We start from the raw sequence: 17,752 nt of genomic DNA, 5'->3' as shown, positions 1-17,752 counted from the left end.
GTGGGAGAATTGGGTTCTGATGATGGCAAGTGACCTTGGTTTGTGTTGTTTATTTTCTTACGATTGCCGCCCCCCCCCCGCCATCTGGTTAACTCTAGTGCTACCTGCCCTTGCTATATCTGGCTGGAGCCTGTCCTTCCTATCGGAATATCCCATATCTTGATAGTTTCCCTCCAAGATGGAAGACTTTTTTCTAAGAAGAGATTGTTACATAACATATATTAACATTTAATTTTAAATTTTAATTGTGTATAAACATAAGAAAATATATAGAACATAAATTTTAAATATTTCCCTTTATTATGCTACTTTGCACCTTTTATATGCAGAATTCTTATAGCTTACAAATGTTAAACCCCTTATTGTTTAAATAACAACTTAGTGGCTCTCAACCTTCCTAATGCTTTGACCCTTTAATGCAATTTTTGTGTTATGGTGACCCCAACCATAAAATTGTTTTTGTTGTTACTTCGTTTCTGTAATTTTGCTACTGTTATGGTCCTTGAGGGGTCATGACTCATAGGATGAGAATTGCTGCGATAATGTGCCATTCCCACCTCTCTTTCTCAGTCTTGGCAACCTTTCTTCGGCCTTCTCTCTTTATGAATTTGACTATAATAGGTACTTAATGTAAAGGAGGTTTTATGGCAGTTGTCTTTTTAAGGCTGGGTTCTTTTATTTATCATAATGTCCTTAAGAATTGTGAACATAGTAGTATATAAAAAACATCTCTTTTCTTTCAAAGAGAGAATAATATTCCATGGTACATACAACATTTTATGTGTTAATTTACACATTTTGGTTGTTTCCAGTTGTTAGCTACTGTGAATGATGCCATGAAACTGGATATACGGATATGGAGTGTATGTTTTTTAAAAACCCAACAACTATAGTATGTGTACTTTGTGATTGCCATGGATCTTTTTCTTCTTCATATAAGTAATTTATAAGCACATTTTCTTTGTAAAATATTTGATTTTTATACTATATAGATGGCAGATCTGGTAATTCTTATTCATAGTTTACCACATCCTGCCCTAAGTGCTCAGATACATCTTATCTTGTCACTTCCATTCTCTTCTCACTGATTTGTAGGGTTAAACATCCCAAATCTGTATATTCAAATCTAAGAAAACGCAAAATGTCTTAGATGTTGTAGGAGGCGTCAACTAAACAAATAATAAGATGAAGTAACATATAAAGGCAGACCTGTCAGAATAACTCCTGACTCTTCAGTGGTGACTCTAAAACCAAGAAGTGCCTGAACAGATGTTCTACAGACTCTTAAGAGACCACAGATGCTACCCCAGAATACTATATCCACAAAACCTTTCAATTACAGTAGATAAAGAAGAAAGAATATTCTATGAGAAAACCATATTTAAATAGTGTCTATTACAAATCTTACCCTACATCAACCTGAAGAGTCTAACCTCACTTAAGAAAACACAAGAAAAAAAAATCTCAGACCAGCAGATCAAAAATGGGTATAAAAATCTCACACTACCACAAAACACTAATGAGAATCAAAAAACACTGCTCATTGATAACACTGGTGGTGCTAATTCCCAATTAAAAGACACAGACTAAGAGGTTGGATTAGAAAATAGAATCTCGGGGGCTGGAGAGATGGCTCAGCGGGTAAGAGCACTGACTGCTCTTCCGAAGGTCCTGAGTTCAAATCCCAGCAACCACATGGTGGCTCACAACCATCCATAATGAGATCTGACGCCCTCTTCTGGAGTGTCTGAAGACAGCTACAGTGTATTACACTGGAGCAAGTGGAGCCGGAGCAAGCAGAGGTCCTGAGTTTAATTCCCAGCAGCCGCATGATGGCTCACGGCCACCTGTACAACTACAGTGTACTCATGGACATAAAATAAATAAATAAATCTTTTTTTAAAAAGAAAAAAAAAGAAAAAAGAAAATAGAATCTCTCTTTCTGCTACATCCAAGAAACACATCACCTCAGGGTAAAAGGATGGAAAGAATGTATTCTAAACAAATAGACCTAAGAAACAAGCTGGGGGTAGCCACTTTAATATTTGACAAAATAGACGTCAGTTGAAAACTAATTGGAAGAACTAGGGAAGAGCACTTGCATAATCATCAAAGGGAAAAGCTACCTAAGAGACATTGAAATTCTTAACTCCTATGCTCCAAACACAGGGATACCCAAGTTCAAAATGGGAAGACTATGGCAGCTTACATCACATACTGACCATCATACACGGAGAGGAGTTGACTTCAATACCCCACTATCGCCATAGGCCAGACAAAAACTAAATCGAGAAATCTTGGAGCTAAGTGATATTATAAACCTAGTGAACCAAATAGATATTTACAGGACATTTCACCCAAACACAAAAGAATACACCCCCTTCCCAACACCTCATGAAATTTTCTCCAAACTTGACCACATACTTGATCACAAAGCAAGTCTCAGCAAATACAAGAAAATTGAAATAGCCCGGTGTCCTATCAGACCATCCCAGATTAAAGCTGCATATTAGCAACAACAGAAAGCTTACAAACTCATGGAAACTGAACAACTCAGTATTGAATGAAAAATAAGTCAAGACAGAAATTAAGAAGGGAATTCAAAGCTTCTTGGATTAGAGTGAAAAGGAATACACAGCACACCCAGACCTACAGGACACAGGGCTACAGTGAAGGCAGGGCTCAGAGGCTTGTTCACAGCACTAAGTGCCTATAATAAAAGAAGTAGAGAGCTCATATTAGTAACTACCTAGTAATTACTACTAATTACTTTAGCATACCTAAAAGCTCTAGTAGAAAAAGCAATCAGTTGCAAAAGGAGTACCAGCAAGAAATAATCAAGCTCAGGGCTGAAATCATTAAAGTATCAATAAAATAATACAAAGAATCAATGAAACAAAGAGAAAAATACTAAGGTTAACAAACTCTTATCCAAATTAACAATATGACCCAGAGAGAAGTACTAAATTAAGAAAATTGAAGACAAAAGGGGGACATGACAACAAACACAGAGGAAATCCAGAGAACAACAAGAACATATTTTAGCTGTACTGCACCAAATTAGAAAATCTGAAAGAAATGGGTACCTTTCTTGATATCTAAGACCGATAAAGTTAAATCAAGATCAGATAAGCTATTTAAATAGACTTATAAACTCCAACTGAAATAGAAGCAGTAGTTAAAAGTCTTCCAAACCAAAAAAAAAGCCCAGGGCAACATAGATTTAGAGCTGAATTCTACCAGATTTTTAAGGAATTAACCTTAGTATTCCTCAAATTACTTTACAAAATCTAAAAATAAAAAGCATTGTCCAATTTGTTTTATAAGACCAGTTATACTGACCGTTCAACCACATAAAGACTCAACAAAGAAAGAAAATTTCAGACCAAGTTCCCTTATGAACATAGGTGTAAAAATACTCAATAATATTTGAAAACTGAATCCAAGAACACATCGAAGATATCATCCGTCATCATCAAGCAGGTTCCAACCCAGAGATGCAGGCATGGTTCAACATATGTGAATCAATAAATGTTACCCACCATATAAACAAGCTGGAAGACAAAAAGCACATAAGCATCACATTATGTACAAAGAAAAACCTTTCATGAAAATCCAACATCCCTTCATGGGAAAAGTGCTCAAGAGATTAGGGATACAAAGGACATAGATGATAAAGGCTGCTGCCAGCATCAACTTAAATGGAGAGAAATTCAGAGCAACTCCACTAAGATCAGGAACAAGAAAGGTTGTCATATCTGTTCAGTACAGTACCTAAGGTCTTCACCAGAGGAATTAGATAAGAAAAGGAGATCAAGGGGATACGGATGGGGAAGGAAGAAGCCAAAATACTTTTTATTTGCAGATGATATGATGTTATACATTAAAATGTATATCCAAAAATTCCACTGGGAAACTATTCCACTGGGAAACCCCTACGGTTGATAAATACTTTAAGTAAAGCCACTGCCTTTTTATATACAAATGGCAAGCAACAGATATTGAACATTTAAGTGTTTCTCAGTCAGTTGTGTTTCACATTTTGAGACCCACAGCCAGGTATTACCCAGGGAGAGAAAAACCTTGGGATCCCTCAATGGGATGTCTTCATCGAACCCCTTCCCCAGTGTCAGGGAATCCTGTTGAAAGGGAGAGATGGAAAGACTGTTAAGAGCCAGAGGGGATGGAAGACACCAAGGAAACAGTATCTTCTAGACACAGCAGGACCAATGCACATAGGAACTCACAGAGACTGTGGCACCATGCGCAGGGCCTGCACTGGTCTTAGGGAGTCCCGCTATAGAGAGCAGAAGTGAACACAAGTCACATCACTAACCCAGAACCTATGTCCAATTGATTAACCGCCCACAAATGAATAAATGGTTCTCTCCAGTGGAATCTCTCTTGGGATACAAACCGCTCTTAAGGCTGGGCTCCATGCCCAGCAAGGTATGACCAACACTAAACAAACTTAATGGCATTTTTTTGTTTGTTTGTTTTTAGGTTCTTTGTCAGAGCTTTTTTCCCTCTTACAGGTCTTTTGTGAATATATTATGGTTTCCAATTTTTTGTTTTTATGTGATTTCTGTTCATGCAAACATGTATGTCTCTGCTCTGTGTTTTTTGTGCTTTATCTTTGGCTACTTTTCTTCTGTTTTTTTTGTTTGTTTGTTTGTTTGTTTTATTTTTGTCCTATTCTCATTTGTTTGTTTTCAATTTCTATCATTATTATTTGTAGATGTCTATATTCTAATGAGAGAGGAAAAGAAAAGCTGTGGAATTAGGTGGGTGGGGAAGTGAGGAGGATCCCAGATAATGTAAGAATCCTTAAGGAGGTTCTAATATCAGCAAAAGAATGTGCCAATAGCAGAATAGATGAATTTACCAGCGAGAGTGAGGGCAAGCAGACAAAAGCCAAAGCTTCCTCCAGTCTTGTCCTTTGATGTGGGCTGCCACCACACAGTGTGGCCCAGATTTAAGGTAGATCTTCCCACCTCACATGATCCTTTCAGGAAAATCTCACACATGCCTGCCAGCTACTTATGTTTAGTTGATTGTAGATATAATGAAGTTGACAACCATATTAGCCACCACAGCCTGCTTTTTAGCTTTTATAATTCAAGGCTAAAGTTGCAGTCTTCCTTTGCCAGAGTTGAATTTACTCCTGTGTTCAAGTTTCCCTCTCTGGTTTGCATTGTGTCTTTCTTTACTGATTCTGCCCCAAACTAGACCACAACAAGAGGTCTTAGGGTGCTCAGCTGTTCAGTAGTCTCAAATGCCCAAATCCCCTTAAAGTTTCACTTGCTGTATACTTTTTTTTTTTTTTAAAGATTTATTTATTGTATGTATATAATTGCACTGTCGCTGTCTTCAGACATGCCAGAAGAGGGCATCGGATCCCATTACAGATGTGGTTGCTGGAATTGTACTTAGGACCTCTGGAAGAGCAGTCAGTGCTCTTAACCACTGAGCCATCTCTCCAGCCCTGACTTGCTATGTATTTGAGGGACAGACTTTGGCTCCTTTTTGTTTTTTGTTTTTTAAATATGTAAACACTCATCTATCTAATTATTGGAACATTTGGCTGAGTATGGTGGCTTATGCATGCAATTCCAGGAATTATGTGCATTTAGGACACAGAAGTATGTTTAAGAGGCGTCTCTATGAGTTCAAGACCAGCCTGGTCAACATAGCAAGTGTCAGGCCAGCCAGGTTTACATTGTTACACCCTGTCTCAAAATTTTTGAACTTTTATTTTTTCTTTTAGAAATTTCTCTCAAAAATATCAGTAATACTTGTTTTGCTAAATGATGCTTAATCCAAAACAGCATTACACCATTTTAGCAAAAAGGTATTTGTTGAAAGTTATGATAATTTCTATTTCAGCCTTGGCTGTCTAATAAGTTCTCAGATAATACTTGAAACTTCATGTTTTCTTTTTTTTATTGGATATTTTCTTTATTTGCATTTCAAATGTTACCCCCTTTCCCATCCTCCCGCCGAAACCCTCTATCCCATCCTCCCTCCACCTGCTTCTATGAGGGTGTTCCTCCACCCACCCACCCACCCACCCAGACCCACCTCCCCACCCACACCCACCTCCCCGCCCTCAGTTTCCCTACACTGAGGCATCTGTCAAACCTTCATAGGACCAAGGACCTCTCTTCCCATTGATGCATGACAAGGCCATCCTCTGCAATGTATGCAGGGGGAGCCATGTGTACTCCTTTGTTGATGGCTTAGTCCTTGGGAGACTGTTTAGTTGATATTGTTCCTCCTTCCTGTGGGCTTGCAATCCCTTTCAACTCCTTCAGTCCTTTGTCTAACTCCTCTATTGGGGACCCTGCACTCAGTACAATGGTTGGCTATAAGCGTCTGTCTCTGTATTTGTCAGGCTCTGGAAGGGCCTCTCAGGAGTAAGTCGTATCAGGCTCCTTTCAGCATGTACTTCTTGGCATCCACAATAGTGTCTGGATTTGGTAACTGTATATGGGATGAATCCCCAGATGGGACAGTCTCTGGATGGCCTTTCCTTCAGTCTCTACTCTATACTTTATCTCCATATTTGTTCCGTGAGTATTTGTTCTCCTTCTAAGAAGGACCTAAGCATCCACACTTTGGTCTTCCTTCTTCTTCTTGAGCTTCATGTGGTCTATGAGTTGTATCTTGATTATTTGGAGCTTTTGGGATAATATCCACTTATCAGTGAGTATATACCATATGTTTCCTTTTGTGACTGGGTTACCTCACTCGGGATGAAATTTTCTAGTTCTAGCCATTTGCCTAAGAATTTCATGAATTCATCATTTTTAATAGCTGAATAGTCTCCATTGTGTAAATGGACCACATTTTCTGTATCCATTCCTCTGTTGAAAGACGTCTGGGCTGTTTCCAGCTCCTGCCTATTATAAATAAGGCTGCTATAGTAGACATGTGTCCTTATTACATGCTGGAGCATCTTCTGGGTATATACCCAGAAGTGGTTTAGCTTGGTCCTCAGGTAGTATTATATTCAATTTTCTGAGGAACCGTCAGACTGATTTCCAAAGTGGTTGTACCAGCTTACAATCCCACCAGCAATGGAGGAGTGTTCCTCTTTCTCCACATCCTCACCAGCATCTGCTGTCACCCAAGTTTTTGATCTTAGCCGTTCTTACTGGTGTGAGGTGGAATCTCAGGGTCGTTTTGATGTGCATTTCCCTGATAACTGAGGATTTTTCTTCTCAGCCATTTGATATTCCTCAGCTGAAAATTCTTTGTTTAGCTCTGTACCCTATTTTAAATAGGGTTATTTGATTTTTGGGAGTCTGCCTTCTTGAGTTCTTTGTATATATTGGATATTAGCCCTCAATCGGATGTAGGATTGGTAAAGATCTTTTCTCAATCTGTTGGTTGCCATTTTGTCCTATTGACAGTGTCCTTTGCCTTACAGAAACTTTGCAATTTTGTGAGGTCCCATTTGTCACTTCTTGATCTTAGAGCATAAGCCATTGGTGTTCTGTTCAGGAATTTTTCCCCTGTGCCCATGTGTTCGAGGCTCTTCCCCACTTTCTCCTATATAAGTTTCCATGTATTTTCTAAAATCTGGCTTACTGACTAAATTTCAAAAGGACCACAGAGAATAAAGCAGTTCTGACCTAATATGTAGTCTCATCATTTGGGCTGATGACTCAGCACGTGATTAGTTGGGCTTTTCAGATTAGCATTTGTTGTTCTGAGGCTTTAAAAAACCTTGGATAGTTTTCACTTTATATATTCAATCTTGCAAAATTAAAGCTTCTTTTCATAACAAAGGATAGCTTCTTAAACTAAAATTTAAGAAATTTGTTTCAATTATAATGAATTCCTGATAAAATTTTTATTTTCTTCTAATTGGAGTTTAATTTCTTATTAGTAATCATTGTCACCCTCCCCAATTTAACCTATTTATAAAGAGAAAATATTGGCAAGTAACTTAATAAAGGAAATTCAGCATATAACTTGTATCAGAAATTGAATATAAGACTCTGTTTCTCCCTGTGTCTCATGTTGCATTTCAGGGTAATTTGAGTTCTAAACACATTCAATATTATATGGATAATCTCAGCATGGCCATAAACATGGGTCATTCCTAGCCAGTGTTCAGGATGTTATGTGGATAGTCACTCATTGGGGGAAGGGAGCACATTGGTTCATTTCATTTCAAGATATTCTTCAAGAGTTTTCATGTCAGCTGTTACGGTAGTATTTTCCTATGGTTCATCTGAATAATTTAGTCACTGACTGGACACTAGAGCATCAACTAGCAGCTGCATTCTGTCCTTTCTGCAGACAGAGAGGGGTCTTTATGTAGCCGTCTTCCTTCAATGTGAATATGAAGCTTTCTGAACACACAGAATGAGGTCTTCCCTAGGAAAATCTGTCAAGAATAACACGTAGCTGCCACATGTTTCCAAGGTCTTAGAGCACTGTTTTTATGTGGTCAGAAGAACATTAAATTATTAAATAAGAGTGCTGTATCTCAGTATTTACCTTCTCTTTCCGTTTAAATTCTAGGCATCAATACCTGTACAAAGGTCACTCCACCTTGTACAACAAGCAACACAACCACAGAAGCTCAGGGAATAAATGGGAGGACACCAGCAAAACGCTCCGCTGCAAGTCCAAAGCCACAAGGTTTGTATCCTGGGGCTCTGCAATTGGTCAGGTATAAGGAGCCATAGAGAAGAGTGAATGCAGATAACCTACTCCAGTAGAAACAAGTATTTGCTCTGCTCTTCAAACAAGGTGTGCATTCTTTATTATGATGCTTTACATGTTGTGAGTTGCTTTAAAATTTAAAATTTCTTTGCTAAGGTTTTCTGAAAGAAATCTTTAAAAATGGGCTTAAAATAAAAGCAGTAGATTATGGAATTCTGTCCAGTGTGTTCATAGTGGTATGAAGTATGATTATCAAGCTAAGTCCAATAACTACTGATTTACACAACGAACCCAACTGTGAGCCTTTAGTTCTGACCATATTTCCCTCAATAAAACTGAAGCGAATATAAAGACAGAATATTTTTAACCATGACTTAAGCTGTTTTATGTGCAAAACACAAGGTAACACTTTGCTCATTGCTCCTGAGTCGAAAGATGAAAAATGAGAGTAAACTGAAATTCATATAATTCTGGTTTATTTGATATTTTAAAAGCCTTTATGGCTTTGCTTTGTTTATAGAGATGCATGGCTTTGCTACACTGTCTTCCAGTCAGAACACTGAAAAAAGCAAGACAGCAAGCTTCTCGCTACCACACTCCAGCACAGTCCTGTATTGAGGAGACAATGCTTGGCCTTATTTTTATTTTTTTATAGTTTAATGGTTAGGTCAATATATTGTTACTTCAGTAGTTACTTCCTCCCTAACTTAAATACAGGCTAATTATATGCTGCTTTCTCTAACTATAGGTATAAGTAAGTCACAAAGTAGAGGCTTTTGTGGAATAGTTGTCCTTGTAGGCCCTGGTCCTCATGGCTAAACTTCTAATTTATCCTTACACTGAGTGACCCCTTACCCTCCACTATGTCTTTGTCTGGACTTCTATAACCAAGTATCACAAACTGGTAGCTACTTAACAATTGTTCACTTCTTGCAGTTCTGGTGGCTGGGGATCCTATATAAAACTACTTAGTGCTGAGAGTCTGCTTTCTGATTCATGCAAAATGGCAAAAGAAGCCGGTCATCTCTGGGAGTTTTCTAAGGTGCCTTAATTCCATTCATAAACTCTGGCCCCATACCCCTCCCCTAATCATTATAAACATGTTCTAAAAGTTCTACTGTCGTATACCATTACCTTGTAGTGAGAATGACACAGAATTGCTGAAGAAAGGCCAAGTTAAAGCAAGTCTGGAAATACAAAACTCAATAAGGCAAATAAGAACCTAAGGGAACAGGCTCACAAATAGCACATTAGGTGGAAAGCAATATCGGATCTTAGACACAAGGTAGAAGAATTAGATCATTCAGTAAAGGTCAATGACAAAGTGTACGAATGGAACAGGGGACAGCTTTGAGACACCATGAAAAGTCTTAACTTTTAAATAATGGGCATAGAAAAAGGAAAATAGAATATCTGCAAAGAAGTCATAGAGGAAGTTTTCCAACAAAAGATGGACACTCAGGGTCAAGAAGCACCCTAAATGGTTTTTCTTGTCCAACTAAGATGTGTTGGTTTTTGTATTATCTTGTTATATTTTATTTTGTCATGTGTGGTTGTTATCTCTTAGATGCTTATTGTTTTCTAGTGAGAGACAGAGAGGAAGTGAATCTGGGTGGGAGGGGATGTGGGGAGGCACTGGAAGAAGTAGAGAGAGGGGAAATAGTAGTAATCAGTATGAGAAAAGGTAGTGAGTAGAAGCCTACAGAAAGCCAAACAGACAGGACCAAAAGAGAGATGTCTACGAACGTGTTGTAGCTAAAGCGCTAAAAGCACAGACTAAAGAAAGGATATTTAAAACTTCAAGAGAGAAGGCCAGGATACTTTACAAAGACAGAGCAATTCAGAAGAAAGCTTGATTACTCCATAAAAAGAAAACCTTTAAACCCAGAAGAGCCTGGAAAGATATCTTGTGAAATACTACAACCTAGCCTGTTGTGTCCAGAAAAAGTATTAAAATTTATAGAGAAGTAAAATGATAAAATTAATCTTTCAATGATACCTGTGTTAATGTTTCAACTTACTAAAGACAAGGAACTAAGATTAGATTAGAAAATGGGATCCAGCTTTTTGCTGTCTCCAAGATCAATGGTAAATATTAACTTAGGGTAAAAGGACTGAAGTAGATATTCCAACAAATACAACAAGCAAATACAGCTATTCTATTATCTGACAAAATAATCTTCAAACAGAAAAGAATACTTGTTAATAGGTAATCCACCAAGAAGATATTTTAATTCTCAACATAAACTCATTTTTTTAAAAAACAAACTCTACTAGATGTACAACTGTGGATTGACCTTAGCACAGTGATAGTGATTCAGTACTGCAATCTCATTTTTTCCCAGTAGACAGATCATCTAGACAAAAATGAAACAGAAACAGTATTGTTAAATGACACCATACATAAAATAGACTAAATAGACATCTGCCATAAATGTGGAGAAAGGCAAGCCTTTATACATTGTGTAGGCTAGTATAGCCACTGTGGAACTCGGTTTGAAGATTCCTATAAGAGCCAGAGGTAGCTATACCACCCTGTGCATGTGCCTGAAGGACTCTATCTCCTATTGCACACACACTCACTCATTGTTCTCTCTTCATAATAGCTAGGAAATAGTATCAGCCTATAGATGTCTACCAACAAGTAAATGGATTATAAAAATGTAGTACATATACACAATGGAATATTATTCTTTCTTGTTTTTTAAGGAAAATGAAATGTTCAGGTAAATGGATGAAATGTCAAAAGAAATTATACTGTGTAAGGTTATTCAGACCTAGACAGAAAAGAAATAGCCTCATGCTCTCTCTCTAACTGATTATAGGTCAACAGGAAAAAAAATCACACATTTTAATTTTTTTTTAATATATGACCCAGACTCATAGGAATAAGGACCCTGAATGTCAAGGTCTCTAGTGGGAGGACCTAGGATCATTAAATACAGAAAAACAGTAGATGGGACCAGAAGGTTTTCCACAAGCTGATGACTTTTTACAAGAAAGCTTATTAAGAAATACAGCATCTTATATATTATTTGCAAGAGGGAAAGGCCACAGTCAGCAAAAAGCTAAGTCAGACAGTGTTGGCAAGAGAATATGGGGTACCTAAACACGGGTGCCTTAGCACTGATAACTACAGCTCTTGGGAGAGAAAGCTGGCTTCCCAGGAGCCAAAACCTTAATGCCCCTGAAACCCTGGCCCGAGCCCCAGCCCCAGCCTAGACCTTGCCAAGTTTGACACTGGGAAAGTACACAGAACTAGCCTGTTGTCCTTTTGTCCTTTCATCAAAGCCTCTGAGACAGACTTGGATTAGTCTGGTGTCAAACAATATGGATATAAGAATCACCACAACAAAAGTAGGCCTCAAAAAGCTGTTTGATATGAATTTTTATATAATAAATTAGATAGAGAAATAATTTATGTTAACATAAGAACACTAGAGGGCTTTTCCATAGGATATTGAGGGAAACTAGAAAGATGAAGATTAATTTAATAAGGTTTAGTAACTTATGTTTTTCTCAGCCTTAGCCTCCCATTAATGGAGCTTCTTTTCTCCTGTAATGAGGACAGCTGCCACAGGGGAAAGGGACAAGGTCAAGATATTTCTCTAGTGTCTTTGCTCAAAATAATCCTTAAAAGTGGACATTCTTTGGCAAGAATATTCTACTTCATATACTGCCAGGAACACATTGAATAAAATCACTGCTATTATAATAGTAATTCCCCAATTTTTATTAGAAATTTTTATACAATATATTTTATTTTCCCTCCCCTACTCCTCCTGTATCTTTGTCATCTCCCTGCTCATCCAACTTCATGTTCTTTCTTTCTCATAAACAAAACAAAATGAAAGGCAAAACAAACAAACAAACAAAAAACAAAAGAAAACCCCACTAAGATAAAAAATACCAAAACAAAACAAAAAAGAGCATTCACACACACACAAACAGAGAGAGAGAGAGAGAGAGAGAGAGAGAGAGAGAGAGAGAGAGAGAGAGAGAGAGAGAGAGAGAGAGAGAGGGAGAGAGAGGGAGAGAGAGAGAGAGAGGCCCCAGCAGGTATCAATTACAAATACCTTCTTGATTAAGAGAGTAACTTCACATCCACTTCCTCGTCCCTACACTGAGATTTTGTCTGGGTTGAATGTGTGCAGATTCTTGCATGCTGTGACCACAATCTCTTATGTGCATCAGCTCTGTTGTGTCTGAAAGATACTATTTCCTTGGAGTCATCTTCCATCTCTGTCTCATAAACTTTGCATCTTTTCTTGCACATAGGTCCCTGAGCCTTGAATGAAGGGGTTTGATAAAGATGTTCCACTTAAAGCTGAGTGTTCCAAAGTCTCTCACTCTCTACATAGTATCCACTTGTAGGTCCCTGTGTTAATTACTTTAAGAAAAAACTTCCATAATGATGGCTGAGAGGGGCACTGATCTATTGGTTTATAGCAATGTCTTTAGGAGTCATTTTAATGCTTTGTTCCTTTAGAAGATGAGTGGTATTTAGTTTTCCTGTAGGCCTATAAACTATCAAGTTTTAGGTGCTTGGACACATTAGCAGTTTAAGGTATGGGTTCCGTCTGATAAAACAGGCCTTTTATCAAAAATTGGTTGGGGAAAAGCATGAGATAGATAGATAGATAGATAGATAGATAGATAGATAGATAGATAGATAGATAGATAGATAGATAGATATACATATATGAAATAACCCTCTTTTCATTTTGGAAAAAAAGAAGTGGCTGGTTACTCCCATAACATTTGTGCCACTATTGCTAAAGTGTATCTTACAGATACATCACTGTTGTAGTTCACAGGCATTGTAGCTACATGAAACTATCTTCTCCAGTAGCATGAAAAGTACCTTTGAGCACCATAAACACTAATCAGTTGTACACTAATCAGTTGTGGTAAAGCTTCGAGTTGTACAATACCTCAAATCTCCATATTTGATGACATAAGTAAGTTGTGTCTTCAGCAGTATCACCTTGACATCAGTCTGTGAGGAATAACCAACAGCCAATAACCTTGAAAAGAGCCTATGATATTTGGGGAAAGAGTCCATGGGACCCTTTTGGTTACCAAGATGTAACCCATTTCTGGCATTGCAGATTTGACTTGATAGCATGGATGTCTACTTGGGGCACTGTCTCCCCCATTATATGGTGATTCTCTATAAAATGTATATATTTTTAAATTTTATATATAATTTAAATTAAATATATAAATTATATATGCTGTATATATGTATGTTTTATATATAATATAAACTACATATGTATTATATTATATACTATTGCCTCTTCCCTGTAAGTTTTTTTTCTACCCACTGGTTCCTTATTAGCTGTCTATGCTCTGTGGTTATTCTGATTGTAACACATATCTAAATCTTAAAAGATATCAACATATAAGAGAAAACATACAATATTTGTTGCTCTCACTTAGGATGGTTGTTTTTAGCTCCATCCACTTACCATTCAAAATCTAATTTTTCTAAGGAGCTGAATAATATTTGATTGTGTAAGTGTACCACACTTTCATTATCCAATCATCACTTGATGAACATCTAGGCTGTTTACAATTAATGTGGATGAGCAAGTATTTCTACAGTATACTTTAGAATCCTTGGAGTATATGTCCACGAGTGGTGTAGCTGGATGTTAAGGTAGATCAAGTTTCAACTTTTTCAAGAACTTGCACACTGAATTCCATAGAGGCCAGGGCAGTTTGCACTCCCACCGGTTCCCTTGACCTGCATCTTCACTATCAGGTGCTGTCATTTGTTTTATTGATCGTGGCCATTTCACTGGAGTAACATGAAATCTAATAGTAGTTTTAATTTCCATTTTCCTAGTGGCCAAGGATGTTGAACTTTTTCTTTTTTAATTAAGTGGTTCTTAGCCATTTCTGTTTCATCTTTTGAGAACATCCATCCTGATCCTTCTAGCTTTTAGAATCTGTATTGAAAATTAATGGCCCTACTATATTAATGGTTTGTTATATTAATGACCATGCCTTTTCCTTTTGCAGCTTTTAATATAACTTGTTCTGTACATTTAGTGGGGTTTTTTATAATTCTTTTATTTTATTTTTCATTTATTTATTTATTCTTTATTTGTCAGGCTTTGACAGAGCCTCTCAGGAGACAGCCATATCAGGCTCCTTTCAGCAAGCACTTCTTAGCATCCACAATAGTGTCTGGGTTTGGTAATTGTATATGGAATGGATCCCCAGGTGGGGCAGTCTCTGGATGGCCTTTCCTTTAGTCTCTGCTCCATACTTTGTCTCTGTATTTCCTACCATAAGTATTTTGTTCTTTCTTCTAAGAAAGACTGAAGGATCCACACTTTGGTCTTCCTTCTTATTGAGCTTCATGTGGTCTGTTGAATTGTATCTTGAATATTCTGCATTTGGGGGCTAGTAACTTATCAGTGAGTGCATACCATGTGTTTTCTTTTGTAACTGGGTTACCCTTACTCAGGATGATATTTTCTAGTTATATCCATTTGCCAGAAAATTTCATGAAGTCATTGATTTTAATAGCTGAATAGTACTTCATTGTATAAATGTACCACATTTTCTGTATCCATTCCTCTGTTGAGGGACATCTGGATTCTTTCCAGCTTCTGGCTATTATAAATAAGGCTGCTATGAACACAGTGGAACAAGTATCCTTATTACATGCTGGAGCATCTTCTGGGTATATGCCCAGGAGTGGTATAGCTGGGTCCTCAGGTACTATATCCAATTTTCTGAGGAACCATCATACTGTTTTCCAGAGTGGTTGTACCAGCTTGCAATCCCACAAACAATGGAGGAGTGTTCCTCTTTCTCCACATCCTCGCCAGCATTTGCTGTCACCTGAGTTTTTGGTTTTAGCCATTCTAACTGGTGTGAGGTGGAATCTCAGGGTTGTTTTGATTTGCGTTTCCCTGATGACTAACAATGTTGAACATTTCTTTAGGTACTTCTCAGACATTTGATATTCCTCAGTTGAGAATTATTTGTTTAGTTCTGTACCCCATTTTTAATAAGGTTATTTGGCTCTCTGGAGTCTAACTTCTTGAGTTCTTTGTTTATATTGGATATTAGCCCTCTATGGGATGTAAGATAGGTAAAGATCTTTTCCCAATCTGTTTGTTGCTATTTTGTCCTATTGGCAGTGTCCTTTGCATTACAGAAGCTTTGCAATTTTATGAGGTCCCATTTGTCACTTCTTGATCTTAGAGCATAAGCCAATGGTGTTATGTTCATGAATTTTTCCCTTGTGCCCATATGGTCTTCTCCACTTTCTCATCTATTTTGTTCAGTGTATCTGGTTTTATGTGGAGGTCCTTGGTCCACTTGGACTTGAGCTTTGTATGAGGAGATAGGAATGGATCAATGTGCATTCTTCTACATGTTGACTGCCAGTTGAACCAACATTGTTTGTTGAAAATGCTGTCTTGGTCCGGCAGTGGCGCATGCCTTTAATCCCAGCACCTGGGAGGCAGAAGCAGGTGGATCTCTGAGTTCGAGGCCAGCCTGGTCTACAGAGTGAATTCCAGGACAGCCACAGCTACACAGAGAGAAACCCTGTCTCAAAAAAAAAAAAAAGAAAGAAAGAAAGAAAGAAAAAGAAAATGCTGTCTCTTTTCCACTGGATGGTTTTAACTCCTTTGTCAAAGATCAAGTGACCATAGGTGTGTGGGTTCCTTCCTGGTCTTCAATTCTGTCTCTACCTGCCTGTCTCTGTACCAATACCATACAATTTTTTATCACTATTGCTCTGTAGTACAGCTTGAGGTCAGGGATGGTGATTCCCAAATTTTTTTATTGTTGAGAATATTTTTTGATATCCTGGGCTTTTTTTTTTATTCCAAATGAATTTACAAATTGCTCTAGCTCTATGAAGAACCGAGTTAGAATTTTTGCGGGGATTGTATTGAATCTGTAGATTGCTTTTGGCAAGATGGCCACTTTTACTATATCAATCCTGCCAATCCATAAGCATGAGAGATCTTTCTGTCTTCTGAGATCTTTTACTATTTCTTCCTTCAGAGACTTGAGGTTCTTGTCATACAAATCTTTCACTTGCTTGGTTAGAGTCATACCAAGGGATACACTAGCAGCTTGACAGCACATCTAAAGTCCTAGAGTAAAAAGAAGCAAATACACCCAAGAGGGGTAGACGGCAGGAAGTAATCAAACTCAGAGCTGAAATCAACCAAGTAGAAACAGAAAGAACTATATAAAGAATCAGCAAAACCAGGAGCTGGTTGTTTGAGAAAATCAACAAGATGGATAAACCTTATCTACACTAACCAGAGGGCACAGAGACAGTATCCAAATTAACAAAATCAGAAATAAAAAGGGAGATTCAAAAAAACAGAAACCAAGGAAATTCAAAAAAATCATCAGATTGTACTACAAAAGCCTATATTCAACAAAACTGGAAAATCTGGGTGAAATGGACAATTTTCTAGACTGATACCAGGTATCAGATTTAAATCAGGATCAGATAAACCATCTAAACAGTCTCATAACCCCTAAAGAAATAGAAACAGTCATTAAAAGTCTCCCAACCAAAAAAATCCCAGGACCAGATGGGTTAAGTGCAGCATTCTATCAGACTTTCAAAGAGGGCCTAATACCAATATTTTTCAAACTATTTCACAAAATAGAAACAGAAGGAACACTATGCAATTTATTCTAAAAGCCACAATTATGCTTATACCTAAACCATACAAAGACCCAACAAAAAAAGAGAACTTCAGACCAATTTCCCTTATGAATATAAATGCAAAAATACTCAATAAAATTATCACAAACCAAATCCAAGGACACATCAAAATGATCATCCATCATGATCAAGTAGGCTTCATTCCTGGGATGCAGGGATGGTCAAATATATGGAAATCCATCAACATAATCCACTATATAAACAAACTCAAAGGAAAATAAGTCACATGATCATCTCATTAGATGCTGAGAAAGCATTTGACAAAATTCAACACCCTTCATGCTACGCACACTCGTCTACTCCAGTCACATCCAAAATATTGGGGATAAAATCCTGATAAAGGATAAGAGG

General features: G+C 37.5%; 1 protein-coding gene across 8 annotated transcripts in view; it reads left to right on the top strand.

Moving 5' to 3' along the window:
• Fgd4 (FYVE, RhoGEF and PH domain containing 4) overlaps positions 1-17,752 on the top strand; it is a 175,418-nt gene that overhangs the window by 84,867 nt on the left and 72,799 nt on the right. For all 8 annotated transcript variants that reach the window (XM_031363214.1, XM_031363219.1, XM_031363221.1 and 5 more), the window contains exon 2: positions 8,536-8,655. In XM_031363214.1, the coding sequence (XP_031219074.1) occupies positions 8,536-8,655 (120 nt within the window). The remainder of the gene's footprint in view (positions 1-8,535; positions 8,656-17,752) is intronic.

The sequence above is a fragment of the Mastomys coucha genome, unplaced genomic scaffold (genome assembly GCF_008632895.1).
Source record: "Mastomys coucha isolate ucsf_1 unplaced genomic scaffold, UCSF_Mcou_1 pScaffold12, whole genome shotgun sequence".
NCBI classification, from domain to species: Eukaryota; Metazoa; Chordata; class Mammalia; order Rodentia; family Muridae; genus Mastomys; species Mastomys coucha.
Note: the sequence above shows the minus strand (reverse complement) of the source record. Positions and strands in the feature narration are given on the sequence as shown.